We start from the raw sequence: 26,956 nt of genomic DNA on the forward strand, positions 1-26,956 counted from the left end.
CGGTAACATGCTGACTTCCAAATTGTTCAACGATCGTGTCAGTTCATTTCTGGAACCCTTTTAAGAGCAACTCTTCGAGCGTTTTCGGTCGCCTGGTTTTTTCTGCGGACAAAATGCGAGAAATAAATATTGCTATTTATAATTAAAAGGCGTCACAAAAAATATGTGCAGAGTATTCCAACACAAGTTCCAAACATAGTTAACAATGGGCATCAATTTATACTTATTTCTCGACATTAAATTATTATGTGACTTGATCTCATATTTATATTTTCTACGCCGTTGTACAAGTGACGTTTGTTTACAATATTTAGGCCTTGAGTTGGAATAAGCAATACGTACCGAGTTAAAGAAGATGCCTCTACGTTGTATTGTGTGAAGTTCATAACGCTGGTGTAGTAATGTTTTGAATATATTGTGTACTCAGCGTATTGGGAAAAGTCTAGATTTAGCAAGGACCTAATTAGGGCTGATGATGATTTTAAATGTAACTAGACTATGCTAAAGTGTAGTAGTCGAATAAAAGTGTAAAACATGAAAATGAGAATAGAAAACTATTAAAATAAACTTAAAAACATTTCCAAAGTTATTTTTTAAAAGGTTTGTGTAGAAAAAGTTTATATATGTTAAATGTCCACTAACAAGGTAATAGTTCGTGTCAAGAAACACAGTTGTAATGTATAAAAAGAAAAATAAAAAATAACAAATATTGAAACAAAATATATTTAATACCACCTTTTCATTATTTTCCTTACAAATTGTAATTAAAACGCCTCAGTCGGCACAACTATGTATAACTATTGCAAGTCCGGCTAATGTAAAAGACACAACCGCGATAACAAAACGTCCTAATTAAACGTTAGTGCCTTAGAACAAGGAACGTTAGGATCTATATCGTAACATAAATTTGTCGACGTAACCCGACTAGTTGGTGATGCTAGACTCTGTCTGCGCTCACACACGGTGTGACGACAATTTAACATGTTAGGGTTGTACGTGCGCGCTTTTAAAGTTCCCTCAGTTATATATGTTATTTAAACGATCCCTAATACATTGAAACTAGTTTAAATAAAAAATGACAAGTCGTTATAATCGTGAAGTATGAACGATACTTTATGTGATTACAAAGAAAACAAGAGTAAACTTTAAAAGAACCATAGAAAATCATAATGTGGTGTTGAAAGAGTCCAGAATCACCAACATGTTTCGCGCGCGAAGGATTCAGATTTGAATCAATTTAATTTCTTCTTCGAATAACATCGTTTACTTGACCGTACTTTATTATAAAAATCTGATCGATCGAAACAAATCATTCGCGCACGAAACTAATTTATTTCTAAATTCATTATCAAAATAATTAGAGCTAAATGTTTTGAAACTGATATGCTTTCCGCGGTGTAACCTGGCCTTACAACTAAACAGTACACGCGGCAAGTCAGTGTTGAAACATTCGCTGTCCAAAACGACAAAAGCTATAAGCCACTAGTCCGCGTTGTATGTTCACATCGTATGTTGAATACATCTTCTTGCCGATACATTAAATTCATCTTTAAGGCGTTTTGTCGAATCACTTCTCTAGAACGGATGAAATATATTTTTCTAAAAACGTTTATCAGGACATTTATGAATATCGGTAAGAGTCGAGATTTTTTAATCAGCGTGTTTCCGAACTGCTCGTTTAGATAGTCTATGACCATTTATCAACCGTCACTGTTGCTGTCATTCGGACTGAATGGCAAGGAAAACAATTTCCAAGGAGTATTTGTCATTAACTTTTTGTAATTTCCTGCATTACAATATGTTTATAATTAAAGACGCCGCGTTTTGACCGATATGTTTGTACGGCAAGAGAACGCATATCCAAGAGTTGTTATACAACACGGACTGTGATTGCTAGTCGCTGTACGTCTGTATTTCTATTGCACAATATCAACATAAACTTAACAGTGTGTCGTTCAACAGGTACATTTGACGAATATATTAAGTCTATATGTTAAGCGAGCGTTATATCGCGCAGTTTGACAATTCATAAAACTTTTTTGTTGGCACAGGACAAAAAATTGCTTAATTATAAAAGGATAAAATTGCGAATAAACTGTTGGGCGGTATCGAATTGACTACCTACGATATGCAATGTTATTTTGCTGCCTTGAAAGAAAAATAAATTGACACTCATACATGCTCCTAAAATTTCTTTCATGTTAATTATTTTATTTCAAAATATATGAAAGAAAGATTTTTAAAATAAATGCTTTAAATATTTGTAAAGATATTGGAAAACTCTCTTTTGATAAATAAAATTTGTATTTGAAAATCGAAATAAGTTTCCACAGATTATTTTAAATTTGTCAAAGATTAAAAATAAAATTAAAAAACTACACCCAAAATGAAACTTCCAAACAGTTAACAGAATAAATCTGAAAAACATCCAATTTTATGCAAACCTTTTTAAATAGAAAAATAAAATAAGAATTGTTGAAACAAACAATGATTTCTGAAATTGAAACAAGTACAACATAAAGCTGCAAAGCTAAATAATTCTCAGCTGTATCAAAGTCCATTAAAACGGCTACATTTGGACGGATATGTAATTGCTCTCCCTAATATTGCTACACCAAACTAGGACAGTAAAAAAAAATTCAATCTCCCTCTAAAAGTGTGTCTAAGGATTAACCTAATAAAGTTAGGTTATGTTTACACGTGAAATGTTTCAACACCAATTCTTATAAAATGAATAAATATACAATAATAAATATGCTTTCAGTTTTGAACTATTTGAATTTGTTTGGCACAGATTTTATTTCGTAACAATACCATGGCTTTTGCACTACCAAAAAGCACTTGTAAAAAAACATACTGTTTCTCTTAGTCTCTTCGTAGAAATAAAGATCACAATATGTTTTTATACATGTTTTTTGGCTGTGGAAACACACAGTTACATATACTAATAGAAATATGACTTCGCAATGTATGAAGTAGAATAACTTCAGACCAAAGATTAATTTAGTAATTTTTAGGTAAGTGTGTGTTTATTTTTTTTAGTTATCTGTGGATTTTTTAATGTTTTAAAACTCAAGGAGGATATATTGTGAAAAAATTTCTATTAGTATATGTGGTTTTGTTTAAAATTTACGTTGATTTCACACAATATTTATAATTTAAATTGATTTATTTTAATATTTTGGAAAAATTTGATTTTAATGTTTATATTCTCCCAATAAACTTGTTGCTACTTTACTATATACAACGCACATAACCAATACCCTGACTATGTAAACCACGAATTATGATCGATTATGTTTCAAATTTATTTACAAAAATATATTGTTTTTTTTTTTAAACAACGTTGGATGTACATGATTTTCTTGACACTGATTTGGTTTTTGAACCGCATGTCAATTTGACAGCAAATAATAATTCAAAGCCAAATTATTTTTTATAATCTGTGTATAGGAAATATGGATGTGATAGACGATTACATCGTTAATATTGATTATTATTTTGATAATATATTTGTACACAACGGTGACTTCAAGTGTTCTGACTAAGGTCAGAGAGAAACGAGTGGCTCATTGTTTGACATCTATTAACATTTGATATTAGTTTACAATCCGAGCCCAGAAATGGCAACACTGAGCTGTAGCTCGGCCAGCGGCGCGCTGTAAGGACTAGACGCGCGGCGCTGCACATTTTATATATTTATTTACTTTCCGAGGACGAATTTCGACCGAATATATTTTAAAATTTAAGTAAAATAAGAGCATGATTCGCCAAGTACGCGAAACTTGTATAACGCCCTGAAAATATAATAAAATTAAAATAATTCCTAGTCTATAGATATTTAAGTAATTAAGTTATCAGTACTTGAATAAAAATTTGTCGCCATAACCGAAATTGAATTATTATGATATCAGGGAACTTTGTAAATATGGAAAAAATATGTACACTTAACTGGCAAGGACTAATTTAATACTGTATAAATTATAAATATTAAAGAAACAAATTATATGTACATTATATTTTGATTATCGCAAAGTCCGTATTAAATTGACAATAACTTGCGATCTAATGATATATTTCATGTAGAAATCCGCAGCCGTCACTTTCTCAAAGTTCACACTAATCTATCTACCTATACAATATTTACCTACAACCATTTTAATATAATCTCATCTTTAAACCAATGAAATGCTTACATTTACTCAGTCAAACTCAAACTAGACACCTCCCTCATGAGGAGCTCGTGCTGTCCTTCAAATATATTGTCACATTCCATTACTTGAGGGCACACAAACCAGTGCAAGGCACCAGCCTTAGTAATACATCGCCGTAGTGATCAGAAGTATACTATTGTCATCCATATACATATATAGTTTTCTGTAAAAGCTACAAATGGAAGTGACGGACGAGTAAAATTTGACACAAGAGCGGCATCACAGAGACAGGAAAGGAGAAGGCGGAGGAGGAGGAGGAGGGCTAGGACTTCTTGTCGAAGAGCGGCAGCTTGGAGCGCACGGCGCCCTCGCAGACCGCGCGGTGCTTCACGTCCACCACGTACTGGTGGTCTGCCCGCAGCCTGTACCGCGAGCCCTCGCACTCGAACTCCGCCCCCTTGCGCTCGAAGTACTCCACGATGCGCGAGATCTGCGCCGAGCGCGCCCCCCGCGGCGCTCGCTCGTCGTACAGGCTGTCCGAGCCCAGCGACGCCACGTCCTCCGAGCTGTCCGTGTACACGCTGGAGGCGCGCTTGCCCCCGCCCCGCGCCCCCGCCCCCGCCCCCGCCCCCGCCCCCGAGCAGCAGCACTCCGACAGCACGTGGTAGTCCCCCGACTCGCTCGCCTCCGTCGGCCCGCACAGGAACGGCGGCGAGCGGTCGCGGTCTCGCACCGGCGTCGGCTCGTCTGCGGCGCGACGTCCCCGCGCCAGCAGCCAGTCGTACACTATGAGACACGAGGCGCAGATCCGCAGTCGCGCCTCGCGCTCGCCGGAGGACGCGTGTGCCGCTTGCGCGGGCTCGCGTCTCCACCAGCAGCGGTGGCAGCCGTTCAGCGAGCAGGGACACATGGCGCCGTACAGACTGGGATGCTGGCACAGCTCCTCGTTCGCCACCGAGAAGATGCCGCTCTCGCACGAGCCGCGCCGCCGCAGCTCCGCGCTCGAGTCGCCCTGAAATGTCGCAACATTGGTTAGCTCGTCACATTCGCTCCTTCACTGAGAATACGAAATGATAGAGATTGGCATGTGAAGGTCACCTTGTACTGCAGCTTGGGCGTGTCGTCGAGGCGGCGACGCGTCACCCCCGGGGAGGGGGGCAGGGAGGAGGCGCGAGGCTCCTCCTCCGCCGAGCAGGCCGCGCCCGCCGCGCCGCCGCACCCCGTGCAGCCCGGCGGGGGGGACCCGGACGAGCACCGCGGCGCCGCCTGTAATATATCACAAGTACTTTATTTCTCAGTAATCATTTTATATAACAAATTCTTCTTTAACAATTAACAAATAAATATTAACACTTTTTCATCCGCGCGTTGTCGGCCGCCGGCTGTGACGCGAGACGGTATTGAATATCTTGTGCATGCGGCAGAGACACGCGGCCTGCACAAGATACCCGACACCGGCACACGTCTTCTTCTTCTTTCTTCATTATACATGACAGTCATACGATATGTTTAATTAGATAGAACAACTGGAATACTGACCTCGAGTATCTTGTGCACGCCGCGGAAGGCGTGCAGCGCGCGGCGGGGGGCGCGGGGGGCGGCGTGCTCGTCGCGCAGCACCATCACGTGCGCGAGGCGCTGCAGCCGCGCCAGGCGGGGCGGGGCGGCGGGCAGCGCCAGCGCACCCGCTGACCGGTGCGCCGCGCCCCCCGCACAGCCCCCCGCGCCCACCGACACGCCCCCCGCCCACTCCAGCTCCGACAGCGAGCCGCGGTGCGCCACACCTGCACAAACAGAACCACACAAGCTGTACACACACTAACTTTGAGGATTAAAAAGTTTTCATTTGGTAGAAATTAAAAACCGTTGAAATCAAATTATATCTAAGCTCAAGATGTAAGAGACGTTATGTTGTTTAGTGTACGAGTATTATACTTACGATCTCTGTGGTGGGGGCTGCCCTCGGAGCGATGTCGGGCGGGGCGGCGCCACGCCCACAGCCCGGGACACGACCGCGGTCCCGACGACTCCGCCTCATCGCTGCACACAGAAACAAATTTCACATAAAGTTGTCAGAACGTTCAAACTTTTTAATGATGGGAAGTAAATCGACAGTATATAACAACGCGTTGAGTGAGAGAGCACCGACCTGTCGAAGGTGTTGTTGGCGGCGCCTCCTGCCCACGTGGAGTCGTCCAACCCCTCCTTGATCTCAGCGAGTTTGCTCACTATCTCTGGAAATAGCGGCCTCGCCTTGGCGTCGTACTGAAATCAATACATTCCTTTTATAATGGGAAGTTCCTGTTGAAGAAACGAATTCTTTATATTTCCCAATATCTCCTTTTTGCATATCTACTATCATATCCTATATTTCCCTTTTTCTTTCTATATCTCATATGATGGTTTGAAATGTGTCTGAAATGTCTATCTGTGTGTAATGTCCATGAGAGGAGTGACAGGAGTGACTCACAATGCAGCAGTTGAAGGCGAGACGCAGCAGGTCGGGCACAGTGGTCTCGTCGCAGAGCTCCACGAAGGCGACATAGTTGAGACCGAAGTTGTCTGTGCGCGGCAACACATCCGGGTCCGCGTCCACCTGCACACAAACAATACATCTTTATAACATACCAATTTAGTTCCTTAGAAGAAAATACAATAATAACCACACTCAGAGTCGTAAATTGGCCACTAAGTGAGACCACTTAACAATTGTGATAGTGGCAGTTAATTTCAAAGAACAAAAAAAAAAATTGTCCTTCGAGTCGGTTCCTAAGCCAAATATTGTGACTGACCCTGGCAATGATCTGGCAGAGTATGATGCCGTAGGAGAAGATGTCCGAGCGGTGGTCGTACCAGCGGCCGCGCAGGCACTCCGGCGACATCCACCACGGAGACCCCACGCTCGGCAGACGGTACCCGTTACTGGAAACACAAACACACATTAAATAGAATTGTCGTAATAAATCTACACTTAGGATCACCTTTAAAAGAATGACCGTTGATTTCTGAGACCAAAATCTCTGTATCAAAAAAGATAGGTTACGTTTTAAACGGCGATTTTGAACTCGGAAACTCACAGAGAGTGCGTTAGTAACCATTATAGAGATTCTTATCGTAATATTACAAGTTTTCCGATCTTATTTTTAGGTAATCCATATTTTTACAGTCTTTAAGTATGCAGTAGTATTACAAAGTGTTAATTTATTTGATTGTCAATAATGAACAATGAAATAGCTTTAGTTACAGGTGACGATTAGCCAACAATTATCAGTTAACAATATTACAATGGGAATGTGCGCGCTCGAATGCGCACACGCACGTTTGCGTGCGCGCTCGCTTCGGTCACTTCAAATGGGTTCGACAATTTAAATTCTTTTTAAAAGATATAAGTCGTTTATTTTTCTTTGGAGACGGTTATCGAGCGTATGGACTATGGTCCTAATTAATTAATTCACTTACACAGGGTGAGGGATCTTAGCTGCAAGACCAAAATCAGCCACGACTGCTGTGTACTCTCCGTCACCATGCATCTTCAGCAATACATTCTGGAAAAACAACGTTTAAATAAAATAAATAACATAGCTAAGATACAATACAAAACTCTACGTAGTATATCCGTTCCATTACAACGTAGTTGAAGTGTCACGGAACGGAACTTTAACGAAAAAGATAATTTTTTTTCCAACTGTCGGGACTCTAATCATCTGGAGTGGTTCCAATCCTTACGCCGCAATTGTCTAGTATGGTTTATGCAGATGCTCATGGTGTGTAGTGTACAAACCTTTGAGGTGAGGTCGCGGTGGAAGACGCCGAGCGAGTGCAGGTAGGCGAGACCGTTGGCCATGTCTGCGGCGAGAGAGACCCGCAGCTGTTGCGGCAGCGGGGCGGCGGGCCGCGTCAGTAGCAGTTGCTCCAGCGACCCGCCAGCCATGTACTCCGTTAGCGCATGCAGTTGGCCCTCGTGAACGCACACGCCCATGAACCTAACCATCAAACCATAAGGTTACTAAATGTTATCACACACTTATTTATAAAAATTACGACAGCAGTCTTATCATTGACATTTTTCGGTACATTGCTAATCAGGTATATTGGACTAAAAAAATCGACCTTAAATGTACAGGAATCATAATTTTATAAGGGGCAGTCGTTAAGAATCAGAAATAAAAGAGTTCTTTATGAATCTCATAAAGTAGGTATCTTTGTAAATATGATCTAAATGACTATCAAGAAACAACGTCGGTGGATAATACGCGATGGTATGAAAGCTCGCCGCCGCGGGGGCCTCGCAAATGAAAAACTATGGAAACCGCAACCTAACTGCCTTCTCACCGTTTTCCTATTTAAACCATTTATATTAAATTACATTGAAACGAGGCGAGGTAGCAACAAGCCGACACAAGATGCAGTACATGATTAGATTCATGATTGATGTCCTCGCGATCTATAGTTGTTATTGAAGCAGAGAAACTGAGCTCGAATAGATCGAAATAAGAGAGTAATGTTTATGTAACTTTCACAATTGTAAACGGCATAAATCTTGAATTCATTTTAGAGGAACATGGTTAGTACAGGCTCCGAAAACTTATCCCTCATTGTAATATTGATACATTGGCTCCTTTGAATCGATCTCAAGAATTACTGAACAGCTTTTGCACTACGCAGTGGTTAGGAGAACTTTGCTTCTGAAAATTTATTCCTAAAACCTTATAAAATTTCCACTTTCTAAACTGTTCACGATATCTTTCCGCCACACCTATATTTTCACTTATCCTCATTAAAATTGCAATTAGAGACAATGAGGCTATATTATTAGATCCCTACGGTGACTAGCGCTACTCTACGAGACAGATGTTTACCTACAGCTCTTAGCGATTGACGGCGATGCAAATCGCAAATTTAACACCTCGCGTGCACACTTGAGTCCAGGGACTACGTAATTATGAAGCGACTACCGTGAAAAATAAAATAAATTCGACGTACTACGTACGACGCACACGCACGCAAAGCGCCTATTGAAAGTGAAAATGTTCCTAGGAAGTTTATACGGATGCTTCAACTATGTACGTTTTTGTAGGGTCATTATTTCTTTTCGAAAGATAGTTTTGGTCATAATCCGTTCCGGATTTGGGAGGATCTTCTGTTTAATTTTAGATCTTAATATAAGTGTGTAAATGAAAAGAGATTCGCTATTACTATTGTAGTTCTTGTTAAGCATATTACTTTATAAAAAGTATTAGGCGACGCATACTTCAGCGTATGAAACTCGCAAACGTCAATAAAGTATCACATCACGCTGCGACAGTAAATATAAAAAGCAAACTATCTCAGTAAAACGGTCTACTGAGGAGAGACGAGAAAGCTACAAAAGAAAGCGCTTTAATTCGCATTTAACAAGATAAAGATTACGCAACAATTGGAACTGAATTGTATTGTGTCGCTGTTAAAGACAAACGAGATGAACCGAAATCCGGGCCACAAACAGCGGCTCATTGTTGAGATGGTCGCGGCCATTTCGTAATGAAATATACAAAGATGACAATTCTGCGAGAAGTGAGCGGTGGCGGCGTGACCCGAGAAATTTTCAAAACAAAGGTTACGTGTAAAGGCGCAACGAGGACGGATGTAAGAGTTATGTAAGGTATGAGAATGGGAGTAAGTGAGTCGTATAATTCATTTGGCGAAAGCAAGAACAGTTCATGTTAAAGAGAGATTCACTGTGAACACATTTACTGGTGAATTTTTAATTTCACCGTCGTCTGTGTTATGTATTCCATTCGATGATTTACGTTATTTTGTATTACTATTGTATTGTTTAGCAATGTTCTGGTGATACTTTAGACAATTATACCACTAGCAAATTTAAAAAAACAAACGGAAAGAAATGCCATTGGTGTTAAAACATGCGTCGGCAAAATTATTTATGAGCGTACATTTAAAATAACGAGTATAAAATTTTGTAGAAACTTACACAAATAAAAGCAATACATCTGAATTTCATATTGACTTATTGCATTTTTTAAACATTCAGATACAAAGCTGGAATTATTTCCAGCCATTATTCCAGTTATGTTTGTTCAGGTTGAGATTTTACAAAAGAGTTGAATTTTAAAGAAAAAGCAGCTGCGGGTCATTGTACTAAAATTAAATAAAGGTGAACGAAAAACCAAATGCTAAAACTAACATGCAAATAAAGACTTGAATCATCGCGTGTTCTGACATTGCAGCTCATGAAGGATTCCGCGACAAAACCGCAAACGAGCAAACGTAAGAGCCGTAAACGAAGGAAGGTAAACGAACAGGGCAGATAAGATAAAACTGTAATTGTATAATGGGGCCGTCGTTTGAAATATCTCGAGCGCTCGATGAAATGGAGCTGTATTTTAATAATGCACTAATATAACAGCAAAAACAAGAACACAGCAGATGCGTAAAGAGTATCATAAGCAGATTATTGTGCTTTAGGGAGATGTCAGTAAACAACTTCCTCTTCAACGTATTCTTTTCAAAAAAAAATAAAAAATTCCTGAGGTAAAAACCTTTACTCCGGCAAAATCTGTGTCTGTTTTTTGCCGTGCTGGTGTTATGGGTGGTGGTTGATCAGCGACTAACACATGTACAATTTGTATATATAGCAATTACGTTACGTTTTGTTCCGCCTTTTTCGTGAAATCTGATGGCCGCTTGCTCGTTTTGCATCTATCATAAAAAAACACTCACCCGAGTATGTTGGGGTGCTTCAGTTTGTTCATGAGCTGGACTTCGCGTAACATGTTGGGCCGGTTGGCGCGCTGCTGGTTCATCTTCAGCACCATCACCTTGCCTGTAGTCTTGTGGGTCACCTGACAACAAAACAACAATCATTAGTACTGCAATATAACGATACATAAACATACGCAGCATAAGCTTTCGCAGAATTACGCCGTTGGTTTTTTATTACGTTAATTTTTTTTTTAAATAATTTATTTAATTCCACGCGGAAGTAGTTGCGTGTGATAGCTATGGTTCGTAAATGCACAAAAATAAAACAAATGAAACAAACAAATAAAACAAACATTAGAATTTGCCAGAAATTTAAATAAGAGAAAGTGTTTTAAACACGTTTGCATATTAAACCGGCCACCAAAGTATTTCCAAGTGAGATACTTTAAATGTGATAATGAAGCAAATTACATCATGGTTCAAAAACAATTAATATCAAAATCATGTATCAAAGCACTTAGAAAAAACAAAACGGATGCTAATTCGTAGCTCACGGGAAAAAAAACATTCTTAAGAGTTATGAATTATAAGGTGGTGCGTAACATTTAAGAGCTCCGTTTCAACGTTCATTATAAATTGACTTCAAATTAAGAGAACAAACGACCAGTTGATAAACACTTAAAACCAGAGCGGTTGACATTACCGGACTTTAAAGAAGAGGTACTCTTCTTTAAGAACTCAAAGTCGTAGCGGCTTAATGTTACGATCAACTAATTAACCTTAACGAAATATAAAGCAAACTATTAGAATAGATATCAAAAACAATATATGAGATATTCACACTTGTTTAGTAACGTGCTCTATCAACAAGCAATCTAATCGTGCGGCAGGCGGTAGCCGACAATAGTCTGAGAACAAAAGAGACTTATCGAATCGCATTCGTCAGGCGCGGAAGACTTTGTTAAAGACGTCAACAGCAGTTATGGCGCACCTCAAGTACACCTTGCCGAATGTAATAAATATTTTATTAAAAGTATCAATCGTGCAATCAAAATTAAAAGAATAAAAATTTAAATAAATGTATGCTACTTTCTTTCTTTAGTATTGTACAATTACTTTCGTAACAAACAATGGATTTCGAGTGATGTAGAGTGTAGACAATTTAACATATGGTCGAGAGGTACTCGAGCGGCGCCAACAATTCTTTCCACTTAAGTCCGTACAATCCGTACAGAAAACAAAGACAATTCCCGAATTCAAGTTTCTACAGATAAGCTCCGTTGGTACAGCATACATAGATGCATAATTATGAATTATAAATAACTATACTATGTAGTTAGAATGTGTAAATTGAAAGAAATCACAAAATTATTTTGGATATATAAATTTCGCAAAACATTCGATTGACAAAGATTCTGTTAACGTACCTAACAAGGATAAAACCATCTGAAAAATACCGTAACTCGATGCAGAATCTTGAATTAAAATTAATTATGTATGTAAGATCCCCTATATACCCTGATAAATATGAAATGATGGTTATCAGACATTCATAAAACAAGGTTATATAAACCCCTTAGCTGCGCACTGAATCTCTTTATCATTGTCTGAAGGATTCTTATAAATTATTGATAATGGAAACAATCCGATATTTCCAATTCAATTGTAACACTGTTTACAATTTGCGCAAGAGTTGAATTAAGTACCACCTACAGACGAAAAGAACTAAAAGAAAACATTAAAGTACTTTGCGATAGCTTTCAAGAATTAAATTTAATATTTTGGCTTAAACGACAATAGCAACCTTGATGCTGCTTGTATTGGTTCCGGAATTTAAAATCTATATATATAAAAGAAAGTCGTGTTAGTTACACTACTTATAACTCAAGAACGGCTGAATCGATTTGACTGAAAATTGGTGGGCAGGTAGCTTAGAACCAGGAAACGGACATAGGATAATTTTTACCCCGTTTTCTATTTTTTATTCCGCGCGGACGAAGTCGCGGGTAAAAGCTAGTTTAAGATAATGGATTCCTTTAAAATTAACCAATTGATACAATGAATAAATAATAAATAAATAAATAGAATAAAATTATTGGTTGCAGTTTGCTAAATACCGTGGTTTGGACATGTTATGCGGAGGGATGATAATCATATAAACAAAAAAGTAATGAGATTGAATGTGGATGGCTATAAAGCTAGAGGAAGACCAAAGAAAGTATGGATGGATTGTGTGAAAGAGGATATGCGTAAGAAGGGGGTAAATTCAGATCTGACGGCTGATAGATATGTGTGAAGGAGTAGTACATACTGTGCCGACCCTCCATAGGGATAAGGGCAGGTTGATGATGATGATGGTTGCAGTTTGCTAAATTTGCCAAAGACCACCGACGGGTTTGAAACTGGTCGGTGCTGTCACCGGATAATCAAACGTCAGTGTTAGCCGTTGCTAATTAGTTTAACATATGTACATAACATATTCAAGTAGACTATGTACACATTGTATATCACATAAACGAATGGAAACTTCCAGTGCTCAAATTTCATATTAAAACATTCATAAGTAAAAAAACGAGGACACTGAAAATCCTGAATATAAATTGTTTTGCGCAGCGATAACTGCATTTGAAATTCAAAATTGGCTGCATCATTTCGAAACGTATTTTCATATTCAAATTTATGTTCCCCAGGCTGTTGACGTCCCTAAGATCTTTCCAGACGAGGACACATTATAAATAGAACGATACTGATTTATTTCCCTGCCAATCCCAATGTTTCAGCATTTACGAGTAGTGACGACAGCCAACGCGGCGTTAGAGACTGGAGCTAGTATCGAATATCTTGTGCATGCGGCAGCAGCAACACGCGGCGTGCACAAGATACTCGACACCAGCACACGTCTGCTTCTTCTTTTTACACAATAAATTAGGTACACATTCATAAAAAACACAGCATACGGAACAATTACTTTATCTAGCACTAGTTATAGCAATAGTTGAGGCATTGATTTTGATAATTAATGAAAGGTAAAAAAAAATTTGAAAGCATTGGAGGAAGAATTATTAAAGGTCTGCCACAGCAAGCACAGTTGAAATTAGCAAAATAAAGCTTGAAGAGGAATTAATATCAAATGTGATAGGCTAAAGCGTAAGACAGAGTAAGCTAAGGTAAGGAATTAACGGACCCAAAATATCAGAAAATATGATGAAGGGACAGATAGCGATGGATTTATTCTAGGGGGCTTGATAATTAGGTCACATAATTTCTTCCATTCGCGTGCCATCAGTAACCGTTGTCAGCGACTCGAGCTGTTTTCGAATATCTTGTGCATGCGGCAGTGTGGTACGCGGCATGCACAAGATACCCGACAACAGCACCAGTCTGTTTTTCTTCTCATGAACAGATTCTTCAATTATCTTCCAGAAATCAATCTTCATTTTTCATACATCAAAAATCAAACACCTAAAAAATTATTTTCAAAAGTCTAACTACAAAAATGTGGTATCAAACATTGTAAAAAAAAAATTGACGTTACGCTCGGTTTTTTTTCAATTTATAGGTTACTTGAAGTAAACCAACTCTATAAAAAAAAACCAGGAGTAAAAAGAAACATTTTAATCTTTTTAATACCAAATGTGCATTAAAAGATACCGCCTATTTAATATAAGTTTATCTTTATTGAGTATTTAGCAATTCAGATATTGATCCAATATCATTGAGATCTAAAGACGGCAAAGTTTCTGTTATCCTAACATCTAGACATTAATGTTTAGATGAAGTGAGAACAAACACAAACGTGGTATGTCTATTGCAAACATTTGCACCAGATAACGTACTTGTAGAAAATAATAAACAATGGCCGAGTCTGCTCACAGCATTATCTAGGTCGCGGAGTGTTCCAGACCACATCGGATTTCTAGATTTCTAGATTATCGCTCAAATTGTAATTTATTTTTCGATTGCGTGGGATCTAACACGGTCTAATCGTATACAGAGATGTTGAAAACTCGTATCTATCTTCGTAGTTCTACTGACATCACAAATAAATTCTTCTAAAATAAATTTCTAGCTTCATAAATGTCCTTAGTAATCACGCACGAACTATTGTTAAATCCTTAGCAATATTTTTAATCGGACAAAATTCTAACAGTGACAAAAAAAAACGTTCATATTACATAATCTGCAATATTCAATAGTAATAATTCAATGATTAATTTAAAGTAAATTATTTAATAACAAATAATTAATAATTTATATTGATACTAAATAATTATCAAATAAATAGAAATTTTATCAGAAAAACTTATTAAAACTATCAATGTAGCTTTAGGTGAAGATAATCCAAAAATTCTAAAAATAAGAAAAAATCACCGACAATTCAATTAAAGATTTGATAATGAAAATATAAGAGCGCCACATAATGTAGTAAATCCAATAAGACATAATATCAGATAAGCACTAAAAGATAAGTTAGACAAAGTATCAGTTGGTTGACAAATGTATAAAGGGTTGAAATCATAAATAGTACCAGAGCAAGAAAAGAAGTCGTTACACGAAGGAGAAGACCGATAGCAACAGGTACTAACTCACAGGATAAAATCAATAATATCTGGGAGAGGTAGCTGAGATCGGACGAACTGCGCATGCCTTGTTCCCGGGCCGATTCTACAGGACGCCCGGGAATACAAGTGAAATCAATAAGTTATTAATAGACGATGCGCGGACATCTAATTGTAACTGGATTATAATTTAAATGAGCGTTTTATTTGCTAAATGATGGAAAAAACTATACGCCCGGTAAATCTAAATGACAGTCACGTTTCTAATCACTAATGTATCAATTAACAAACTGTAATTTTATGCAATTGTTAGATGGGTGTGGTCGTAAGACTGAAGTCGCATATTAAAGTAGATTTTAAATGGAACAGATAATTAACACGCAAATGCTAAAAGTCTGAAAAAATGTGAAGAAATTATGGTCGGAGTATATAGCTCCTTTTAAAACAATAAAGAAAACAATGGCCATAGAACATAACTATTTTCAATCATTAGAGAATGTAGCTATTAGAGCAATTTCAAAATGGCGTCGGATAAATGAAAAACTGCTATAGCTATACAAGAACAAAATGATAATCAACCTGTACATCGAAACAATCAATAAATTACAAACACAATAAAATAAAAAAGGATAACATTAATTATAGAAGTAACAATTTAGTTTAAAAAGCGCAAAGGACGATTGCAATAGCTTTTAAATAATTAGAAATACTCACTCATGATGGAGAATTAACTTCTTGCGATATAATTAAGAACGAAATTATACGTGTTGTTATAAGAGAGGCTAGAGGTCTAATAAAGCTTGCCCGGGACGGGCGGACTGTCGTCGGGATGTTTGCGCATGGTCGGAGAGCCCTAACAACCGTCCCTCATTCCCCTTAGGGAGGGGGAGGGGGACGGTTGTCAGGGATGACCGCACCCTAAATTAATGACTATTGATCTGTAGTTTATTACATTTTAGTATGGACAGAGGTGAAAACGAAAATTATCAGGTAATAGAGCATGGTAACAAAGAGCAAGAAATAACTGGTGCACCGGACAAATATACGTCAGTGTTTTAGTTGTTTATATATTAATTTATGGGAACAAAGAAATTTAAATGAAGAAAAAGAGTAATTATGTAGAGTTGAAATAATTTAATGAATAAATGTGACGTGGTGAGCTTATCATCGGACATCTTATATCTGACAATATTTTGAACACTATAAAACCAAATCGTCATTGGAACTATTCTGTTGCTGCAACTATGGTGTACATTTTTTAAATTCTAATCGTGTAATTAATTGTATGTACATTGAATACTTTATGGTTTGATAAGAAGTCTGTTATTATGGAAAGACCTCTAAAGAGAGTGGGAAATAAAATATTAAGAGACTTGGGGAGATATATAGGACTTAAAATAAAATTCTAAAAATGATTAAGAAACTTAGGAAGAAATTAACATTAAACGCTTCAGTATACAAAAGGGTAGATCAAATGAAATACTTACACATGATAGAGTCAGGAATTGATCGAATCAATGTTTAAGTACACAATAAAATAATGATAACATGTAGCCGGGAGGTGGACTGGAGCCGTAATGATTAAGTATCGGAGGACGTAGGACGTGGCCCGGGCGGGAACAGCTCAATGCGCATGTGTCCGGGCACAGATCTATTTATAGTTTTGCGATACATATGAAAAAAAAATCAGACAGTTTTTTAAGGGAATTTTATCTAATGCCCTATTAGCTGCTGTATTAATGGCTCAACCGATGTTTTTTTTTATTTTGTTCGAATTCATTTCGTTGTCATTGCAGCTTTCTAATGTATTCTTTTTTACTAGCGCTTGACCACGATCTCAACTACTTTGCCATAAAAGTGTTTCGGCAACAAAATCCCTCGATAAGATAAATACATGCCAATTATCAATAAGTAACTCTTAAGTAAAAATCGCTTAGCGCATGCGCAGTCGCAGCACAAAGTTGCCAGGGTTCGGGTTATATTTAGACTGACTCAAGAGGAAATATTGATTTTTTTGATTTAAAGTTCTTCACAACCAAAAGTATAAATTAAACATGTTATAGAGTAATTCATACAACTAAGGAGCGTAACATTAGGACAATTTGTTTGAAAAAGATAAAATTTTTAGATAGAATTTAATTGTATAAAAATCCTTTGGATGTTGCTGTCCGAAAATTCTATCATCACAAATAGGTATATCTAAATGTTAAGCGCAAATAAGTAAATTATTGCGTCATTTGTTCTTACATATCAACATAATTGCATGATAGCGATTAATCGTAAAAAAATAATGCACTATTGCAAAAAAAAAGGATTACTAATTTTATTGCCTTTGCCTTATTATTTATTACATTATTGCTTTTTATTTTAGTTTGATTAATAATTATTTCAATTAATATTTTTTGCATTTAGAAGGTTTACGGTCAGATGCTGAGAAGTTACAACTGTTGGATTTTTTTTTGTTTTCCAACAAAGCATGTATAATTAATTATAATTTAATAATAAAATTTATTAATAGTCAAATCTATCAATATAGTCCATTATAGAAAAATACTTTACTCCTTGAAGATTGAACTGTGTTAAAATCATTTTAATAAATTGATGTCGAGTGAAATTAAGCAAACTTACCCATCATGGCGCCTGTTGTACACTGGGTAGTAATTTCGCAGGAGTGCAGAAGAGACGTGGTTCCCGCGGGAGGCTGGAGTCGGGAATGATCGATGGGCTGTCGGCAGTCGACAGGTAAGGTATATAGGAGAGAGGAGGGGGAGCGGAACTGCGCATGTTTAGTGGCACACGACAAAACATGTCTTAATATTTAAATTTGAGGAATCGAAGCTTCTCGATTTTATTGCTCATGCGAAAATGAACGTAGTCAGATGCAGAGATTATCGTATAACGCAATACAGCTGCTTCTACACAAGTATATATATTCACATTGATTAATCAGCTTACTACTACTACTACTACTACTACTTATGACTAGGCAATAGTCAACTTCCCTGGCCCAATGCAGGTTGGTTGACTTCACACATATATTTGACTTACGTCTCAGATATGTGCAGGTACATCATGATGTTTTCCTTCTTGAATGTACATATTATGTAAATCGAAAATCACATTGGTACATGGCAGAATTCGAACCGAAAGTCAAGTGCTAACCTTTGAACCATCGCCGTTCTCATAAGCTCATTGGTTATGGATACTCCCAAACATTTCTAATTAAACTAGTCTTGTTGTCTCTTTTTTCATATTGAATGTGAAGAGTGAAAACATGTTTTTATACTTGTATTTTGACTGTGGAAACCCACAGTAATATCGAAGTAATTTCTTTGTATTGAACTATAAACTTTAATGAGGGGAAGACATAAAGGTGCACCGCTGGTGATAAAACTAAAGGCTACTTTGAAGTTACTGCCACTTACTGAATTAAAAGTTCCATAGTTGCATAGCTGGCAACTACACGTACCCTATTACAGCCATATTTGTTCTTATGTTAAAAGGAAATTCTTTTCTGAGTTACGATCTACTTAGATGTATATATTTTGTATGAAAAGTAAAAGAATAATGCATTCTCTTTTTTTTTTTAAATCTTATATAAGTCATGACCGCCATCTGTCTCAAGGTTTGTGTACTGCTCCAACCCTTAACAAAACATTTTCATTCCCTATAAATGGCGATGAAAAGCGCACCTGAAAATATTGAGGATAGCGCCACCTGTCTTACGTAAAAGCACAGCGGATTATAGCTACTGTTTTCCCTTTTCAAAAGAGGGCGCTACTGTCTATTGAAAATAGCGGTACTTTTTCTATAATATCCTAGTTAACATTTGTAGCAGTTATCTATAAAGTTTAATTAACATGTCTCATAATTATAAACGTTATACAATTTTATATTTATTAAGGAGGACGGAGGATCGCGTACTGTGGAAGGCATTGGGAAAGGCCTATGCCCAGCAGTGGGCAGATAAAAGCTGATGATGATGATGATATTTATTAAGTCTTCAATTGCACAAATAGTGCAACAGTTTATTGTTATTTCATAATAAAACACATTTCACGAACACAAGCGTTAACTAAATGTGAAAACAAGATTAATGTAAGGCCAATATTTCATAGATAATTATCAATAGCTGTGGAACAAATGACTTAATACCACACCTTGATCTAGGTTTAAAGATCTTTATTTCTCATAAAAAACACAATGTTTCACTTACAATGAGAAAAATAAAAAAAGAAGTATATATAACATACAGGCTTGCGGGTTAATACGTAATATCGATACAGAATACAGGATTAATATAAAACAAAATAAACCTTAACACAACTATAGAAAAGAATCTAAATTGACAGGAATTACAAAGTTATATATGTAGATAATATTGAGAGATTAATTACAGTTCAGCGATGATATATGATTTAAGTTTATTTTTGAAAACATTAATACTGTTACAATTCTTTATCTCGTCCGGCAGTTTGTTGAACATTTGAACGCCTTCGAATAAAATAGTTTTATTTCCATAGTTAGTTCGCGGAGTAATTGATTTTAATTTGTGTTTGTTACGTAAGTTATGTTTGTTATCTCTTTTTTCGAGTTTAATGTTAGACTTAATGTTTTTATTTGTTATGTTCATTATGAGAGTACAGATTTTAAATTTAAACATTTTAGTGACATTAAGTAATTTTGTTTTGTTATAAAGTTCATTAGTTGGAGTTCGGTAATCAAAATGATATAATACCTTTATAATTTTATTCTGTGTTCTTTGTAATGAAAGTAAATTAGTCGATGCTGCTGATCCCCAGATTTCTATTAAGTACTCAATATGCGATTTTACTAGAGAATTATATATAACTGTCTTAACTCTTTTAGGGATACAGTGAGCTGCTTTGTAAAGAGCTCCTAGGACTGCTTTTAATTTTGACTTAATCGTTTCTATATGCGGCTTCCATGTTAGTTTGTCATCTATTACTAATCCTAAATACTTTTCTTCATATGATCTTTGAATAGTGTCATTATTTATTTTGGGGGGAACAAAATCTGGTATGGGCTTATTTTTTGCTGTTAATATTATAAAAGACGTCTCGGATAGAGATATGCGTTTGTATTAAAACAGAGCTGTGTATACAATTGGGCAATAATGGTGATGAATCTCATTGAATTACTTAATGATCCTATCATAGTGGTGTCATAAGTAACTATTATAAGTAAAAGTTAAAAAATAAATTAATTTAAAATGTTTTTTGACACTTAAATCTATAATATACTAGCTTTTACCCGCGACTCCGTCCGCGCGGAATAAAAAATAGAATAAAAACTGGGTAAAAATTATCCTATGTCCGTTTCCTGGTTCTAAGCTACCTGCCCACCAATTTTCAGTCAAATCGATTCAGCCTTTCTTGAGTTATAAATAGTGTAACTAACACGACTTTCTTTTATATATATAGATAAGATTCTTCTTACTCTCGGCTAATCATTTCCAACTAATTACGTTCATCGTATTATCGACTTACTCCTAGTAAATGGGATTTCCAGTTCTAAAATAAGCTTGGATTCCGCTCCAGTAGAAAATTTCCTTCACTCCTATAGATTTGTTAAACAGTAGTACAGCGTGGGGCAGATATTCACAACGCGTTGAGGTCGGGGCTGCACGAACGTTGCCCAAGCGCAGTGTTGTTTATGCAAATGCAGACGGCACATTCCACGACCTGCGGTATTGCACGATAGCTGATACCAATACGTGTTGTTAATTAATGCTTACGGTCAACGAAATTATTCTTCAAGCGATTTCAACAATATCGAGGTATGATTGTGGAATTAGTTTTTTTGCTAGTGCCTTATTGCTTAATATCGTGTTTCGCTTAAACAGACACAAATATATTATTGTCAGTAATAAATTAATAATTCATTACCAAAATAGAACTGAAAACGAACTTAAAAAGCTGAACCGACGATTTGACAGACAATAAAAGTAGTTTAATTCGATATGTTCTTTATAATTGTTGAAAAGCTCTCACGACAAAGAGAAGAAAAGAAGTAAAAAAAAACTTAAGGATTTACGCATTAAAATCTGCTACTAATTATCATGAATTTAAAACTAAACATTTTATAATAAATGTAACTTAGTTTTTGATATAAGTAACTAAATATCTACGTTTGCAATTTAATATTATCATCTGTAAAACAATAGGCCATTTAGAATTATCACAGCCTAAATGATGATAAGCTTGGAGCAAAAAATATTTGTATTTTAATCACTTCAAGGAAGTCAGGGCGTGTTTTTGTAAGTCAAGATCAAGTGGTCAAGGTCTAGTAACAGGGATATAGCGTTCGAGTGGGTTGGGAATAGGGCTACCACCTCTGCGGGTTTGATCCCAATTATAATTTTAGCGTCGTCACCTTCGAATCCGAATGTTGTGTGAAATATGTCACAAGATGTCGCTATTCTTTATCTGTCTTCGACCACTAAGCATCGAGGGATTCAGAGTTAGGCAGTGGTCACTGGTTTTTGTTTTTATATATTGGCAGCCCTAGGTGGAAGTCGAGTGCCCATAACTCACATTTAGTTATAACATATGTATGAGATATACATATATCTGACACCGGATGATGCTTGTATCAGTTATAAAAATAGCGTCCTATCTGAAGTTTAAACTAACTTATTCATTGATATAAATTATTAAAATGACTTTAGCGAAATAAATAAAATGTTACAATAAAAAATAAAGCGATTAAACCTTACAAAGTAACATACTCATGTGCAAAAAAAATTGCATACGTTACTTGAACAATATGAGTGTATGGGCATAAACAAAGCGGCGTGAGCATTGTTCCTGAAATGCGCAACATTAAAGTCTCAAGGTCCTGCGAGTGTTTACTTGTCGAGCTCGGGCTATAATGAGCGGCGGACAACACGCTCCTTGAGGGATGGACATTAAATTAACGAGTACTCTTTCATATAAGGCACGGTGCACACATCGTTTTAAGTACACATATATAGTTGTATACAAAGTAGTATTGTAGCGTAGTGTAATTTTGCACATTACTGTAAAGGTCGTAACTTAACATCTGGAAATCCATTTGTTCACGTTACAATAAAAAATCAAAAGCGCTGTGTTCTACTTCTCATGTCTTCAGAAGTCATAAATCAGAATCATTCGTCACAAAGCGAAATTTGAAGATAATTCAAAGATTCGTCTTAACAAATTCTAATCTATTACTTCTATTCGATGCACCTTTACAGATATTTAAACATCCAAAAATATGTATAATTCTAGTACAACGCGACTGTGTAAATAACCTTAATATGCACGCGACGCCGCCGTGTCAACTTGCGATCTGATAAGCTCTCGGCGCCGACAGCGACTTCGCCCAAATAAACGCACTCGTATCTCCTACTGTCGCCTCACGTATAGCCTCTTAATACATAAAACAAGCACGTAATGAGCATACGGTTAATTAACCATGCAATAGTGTAGAACAAATTTAATTGAAGAATGGGATTCACGATATTTGCTTGTTACGTGGCAAATGTTTAAGGTGTGTATTGGACTAATGCGTTCAAATTTGTGTACCTTTGAAGTGGAAATTATAAATTCTCGTATCTAATAAATGTAATTGCGTAAAATATCCTACAAGAATACACCTTCATAAATCCACATAGGTTAATTGAAACTTTATTTCGTGTAAGTAAAATTTAAATTACGATGAAATTAAACTTTCTTGCTTTTGAACTACAAGTAAAGTAGTTAAGTTTTCATCGCAGTTTTAAGTTTATTTCGTTTAAATAATTTCGCAGTCAGACTGTAAGCGAGTTGGTAGAATGAATTTTGTATGAACGAATTTTCACGAGCTTTTGAACAAACTTTCCAAAAAGGAGCTTTTAGCTTATCAAAGCCGGTGTTAGCTTTGTAAAGTTTTATGTACAAAGTGACTGAGTTTTTTTTGTTTATTACGAATGTCAAGTCATACATTTTATATACTATAGCGTTTTTTCAAAATTGTACCAAGTAAATGAAGTACCAATTTAAAACATTATTCCTATGTACATCCACTAATAGTTTCATTTTACTGTTATACAGATGTTGGTTTTTGGACAATTCAAAGCTAGAATCCTCACAATACAAACTACAGAGTGTGATTTCAAACCAGTAGGTACAATACCTGATACGAGTAACGAGTAACGACTGTCAAAAGCAGACAGAACATATTGACGTGTATTGTACGCGTCGCGTGTAAAAGTATGGATAGCGCCCAACAATCATAACTAAGCACAGTCAGAAGGATTTTTACATAGCAACAGCGCTCCTGTTTAGATTATTATCATAGACATAACTATCTATAAAACCCAGTACGAATAGGTAGACAAGTATCCATTTTTTTTTAAACAACACTGCAGTTTGTGTAGCTCTCTATTGTAATAATAGGATCCCTAGGTTGACAGCGGCCAGGTTAGGTATAAGAACATGTAAGTCGTGCTCGGGTCTAGCATGTAAATGTTGATAAGCTCAGTTATACAATAGATGTAGATACGGCTGCCTTTGAGTGTGTACCTAAAACCATTTGTAAGTTTTACGAATACATTATCCAAGATTATCATTGTCTTTGAAACTTCGGCTTTCGATGGAAAGGATAAGTATCTTTGTAAAAATCAAGCGCGTTTTAGACAGACACAAACTGGAATTTAAAAACATGTCGCACGCTTTTTTTAAGACGAGGGTTGTGGTTTACAACAAGATATTTTTAAGTATCTTCAACTGACATGTAGACCACAACTTATTGCTTATTCGTGCTGTTTTAAAAAATAAATAAATGTGAACCATAGTACTTCGCAGTCGCCTTTACAATGTAGACGGGCCTTAACAAGAGTCAAACTTTTGTTTTATATTGTAAACACATAGAGGTTGGCTTTACTGTAGTTTGAAATTCGCTGAAGAGACTTATTGTTTAGTGTTTCTCGAGAATAAAATAGCCAGCGTTTCCACGGCTCCTATTCTATTAAATGTAACATCACTGCATACCATTCGTGAGCCCTCAAAATGTCAACAGCGAGCTTTTTCAAACTAACATCTATTTTTATTTACAAAGAGCTTTTACATTTTTTTTTCTAATGCAAACAAAGTTTTGAGGATGCACTAAACTCGCGAGTAACGGCTTAACATGTTCGTTTTATGGTACATGAGTTTGACCCAAAATCATAATCAATAATGATCGCCCGGGGCGTTTGCTTTTACTTTCACTCAGTTTAGCAACTTAACGTGTCTTTGTCTATTGTTGTTTACATGATTAACGATATGTTAAGTTAAATTTGAGATAAGGTCTCTATCTACCATTCACCGTAATATTAATAGCTTAGCAATTCTTTAAGACATCATATAGATGATAGAATACTATAATGAAAACAAAATCAATATTATTGTGAATTTTTGTTATTTCGTTAACATTGAGAATTGCTAGCTTTTCGACTATTAATAGAAATGTTGCCAAATGCCGTGTGCGGTTATTCATAACTGGTCCCTTCATTTGGGTGTCGACTTTGCGTTGTTTTCGGTTACTTCATGTTATTGAGAGGTCTAATGGAGCATGTGTATAATGTCAGGTGAGTCCGAGACATGTAAAGAATTCCGTCGGCTGTGTGTTGTGGCGCGACTGCCGGGCCCGGGTTTGGTGCCATGCTATTTCGGTACAGCTAAAAATACACGCGTCGCGGCGCCGCCAACGTCGCTGCACTTTTTATGCACCTCGCTAAATATTTTTATTATTGTATTTATTTTTTAAATTCTATTCAAGATAAGAGATTCACTTATTTTGTTTTCTTTTGAGTCATCTATAGAACGTTGCGAAAAAGATTAGTGTTAAAAGACTGGGTCAAGTATGGACATTTTTTATTTTATAAATCCACCATTAGTGGTTATTAACAGCAATTATAAAGAAATAATAAATTGGAATATTCCATAAACATTCTTAGAAAATCGCGAATGGCCAATCATTTACTTTTTACTAATGAATAATCGATTCTGTTCACCGGGCGTCACGAGGCGGTCGTCCGAAGGCCGGCCGACTGGTGTGCTGTATGTTGCACATTAAAATCCGTTCCGAAAGAAAAAAGAACTGCGTTTAAAAATTCGCAACGCTAGTGGCCTAGAAATTTAGCATGCATGCGAATGGCAATGTGAACCAACGCTAATTGCCTATAAATACCATCATCTGGAAAGACATTTAGATTAGCAGATCAATGCTAGAGATCGAATGAATAGATCGATACATGACCTCCCGCTATGAATGTATGTAATTGTTATAACGATGGATGACTCTGAGAAGACGGAATGTTAAATCAAGTCAACTTTTGTTTGACAAATGATAAGTTTGCAACGTCTACAAGTAGGCCTCTTGTTTCTAACTGTATCTAGTTTGAATCATGAGTTATTTTTATTATATTGTTCGGATATAGATTATGGATCAAGAGATATGTTTTCAGATAGGAAATGATCAAGGCAACAGTAGCTCAACAAAACGACGGATTTTAAATTCAAGGGGAGCGGTGTCACGTCTGTCTTGTGACAGGTGCAACTTATCTCCGGTGACGGATTGAACCCTATCCAGCGGTACCGTTGCCGCTTTCCATTGCGGCCACGTCGCAAAAATACTGCCGTAACACTGACGCTTGGCGCATCGCATTCCTATCTAACTAGGAATTCAGTGCGTACGCGCAATTTGTCTCGGTTAAGTACTACGCAATGTAGGATTCTCGACTCTATTGTTAGTGCGGTACAGACGTGAATTGAAGGGCACTGGACATGAAATTACACGGTCTACGTGACACGTTCTACGAATTCGCTATTCAATAATTGGCAATAGTTGGAATTGTTGCGTTGGATTTTGTTATCTAGACTAATGTTATATAGAAGATTTTTTTATGTATCGAATATACTGAAAGAACTAATGAATATTTTTTATGCGATTATCATCGAGTAATATAGGCATATTTATAACAATTTTTTTTAATTCCCCGCGGATGAAGTTACGAGCAAAAGCTAGTGAAGTTTATAAAGTAAATCAATAAGTCTTAGATTAACAATAAGCTTTTTAACAATATATTGTAAGTATTGGAAATTCATCAGTTGACTTAAGAAACTTGTATATTTTACAAATTGTATTTAACATCTGCTCATCCCAGCGATTTAACTAAGATTAAGATTCTGGTTCTATCTCAATGATTGTGAGTTCGCGATCACTACCTATTTATTCACCTAAACAGTGTAACGAGTTTACTTTGACAGCTAATTTGTTATTTTCCCATAGTTAATATAGGTTGTGAAACTTGGCTCCCAGAGTGTTGTATCGTTGTTCATTAGATTTGTCTAGACGAAGCGAGAGGCTGCGCGTTGGTCTCCCACGATTTCGGCCGGATATTTGCACGACGAATCAGCCGCGGTGTAACCGCCGCCGGCGAGCTTGTTTCTATTGATATAAGGCGCCCAATGCCTCTGCTAGTTCACCCGTAAAATTTAAGCTGCGCATCGAATTTTTGATACGACTGTTAAA

General features: G+C 36.7%; 1 protein-coding gene across 1 annotated transcript in view; it reads right to left on the bottom strand.

Moving 5' to 3' along the window:
* Positions 1–3,863: 3,863 nt before the first annotated feature.
* LOC106709814 overlaps positions 3,864–26,956 on the bottom strand; it is an 82,042-nt gene continuing 58,949 nt past the window's right edge. Inside the window, exons 2-11 of the mRNA XM_045678441.1 lie at positions 10,875–10,996; positions 7,936–8,137; positions 7,614–7,699; positions 6,947–7,076; positions 6,625–6,750; positions 6,304–6,419; positions 6,094–6,194; positions 5,694–5,938; positions 5,253–5,420; positions 3,864–5,166 (exon numbers count right to left, since the gene is read on the bottom strand). Of these exons, the coding sequence (XP_045534397.1) occupies positions 4,477–5,166; positions 5,253–5,420; positions 5,694–5,938; positions 6,094–6,194; positions 6,304–6,419; positions 6,625–6,750; positions 6,947–7,076; positions 7,614–7,699; positions 7,936–8,137; positions 10,875–10,996 (1,986 nt within the window). The 3' untranslated portion in view covers positions 3,864–4,476. The remainder of the gene's footprint in view (positions 5,167–5,252; positions 5,421–5,693; positions 5,939–6,093; positions 6,195–6,303; positions 6,420–6,624; positions 6,751–6,946; positions 7,077–7,613; positions 7,700–7,935; positions 8,138–10,874; positions 10,997–26,956) is intronic.

Source organism: Papilio machaon, chromosome 6 (assembly GCF_912999745.1).
Source record: "Papilio machaon chromosome 6, ilPapMach1.1, whole genome shotgun sequence".
Lineage (NCBI taxonomy): Eukaryota > Metazoa > Arthropoda > Insecta > Lepidoptera > Papilionidae > Papilio > Papilio machaon.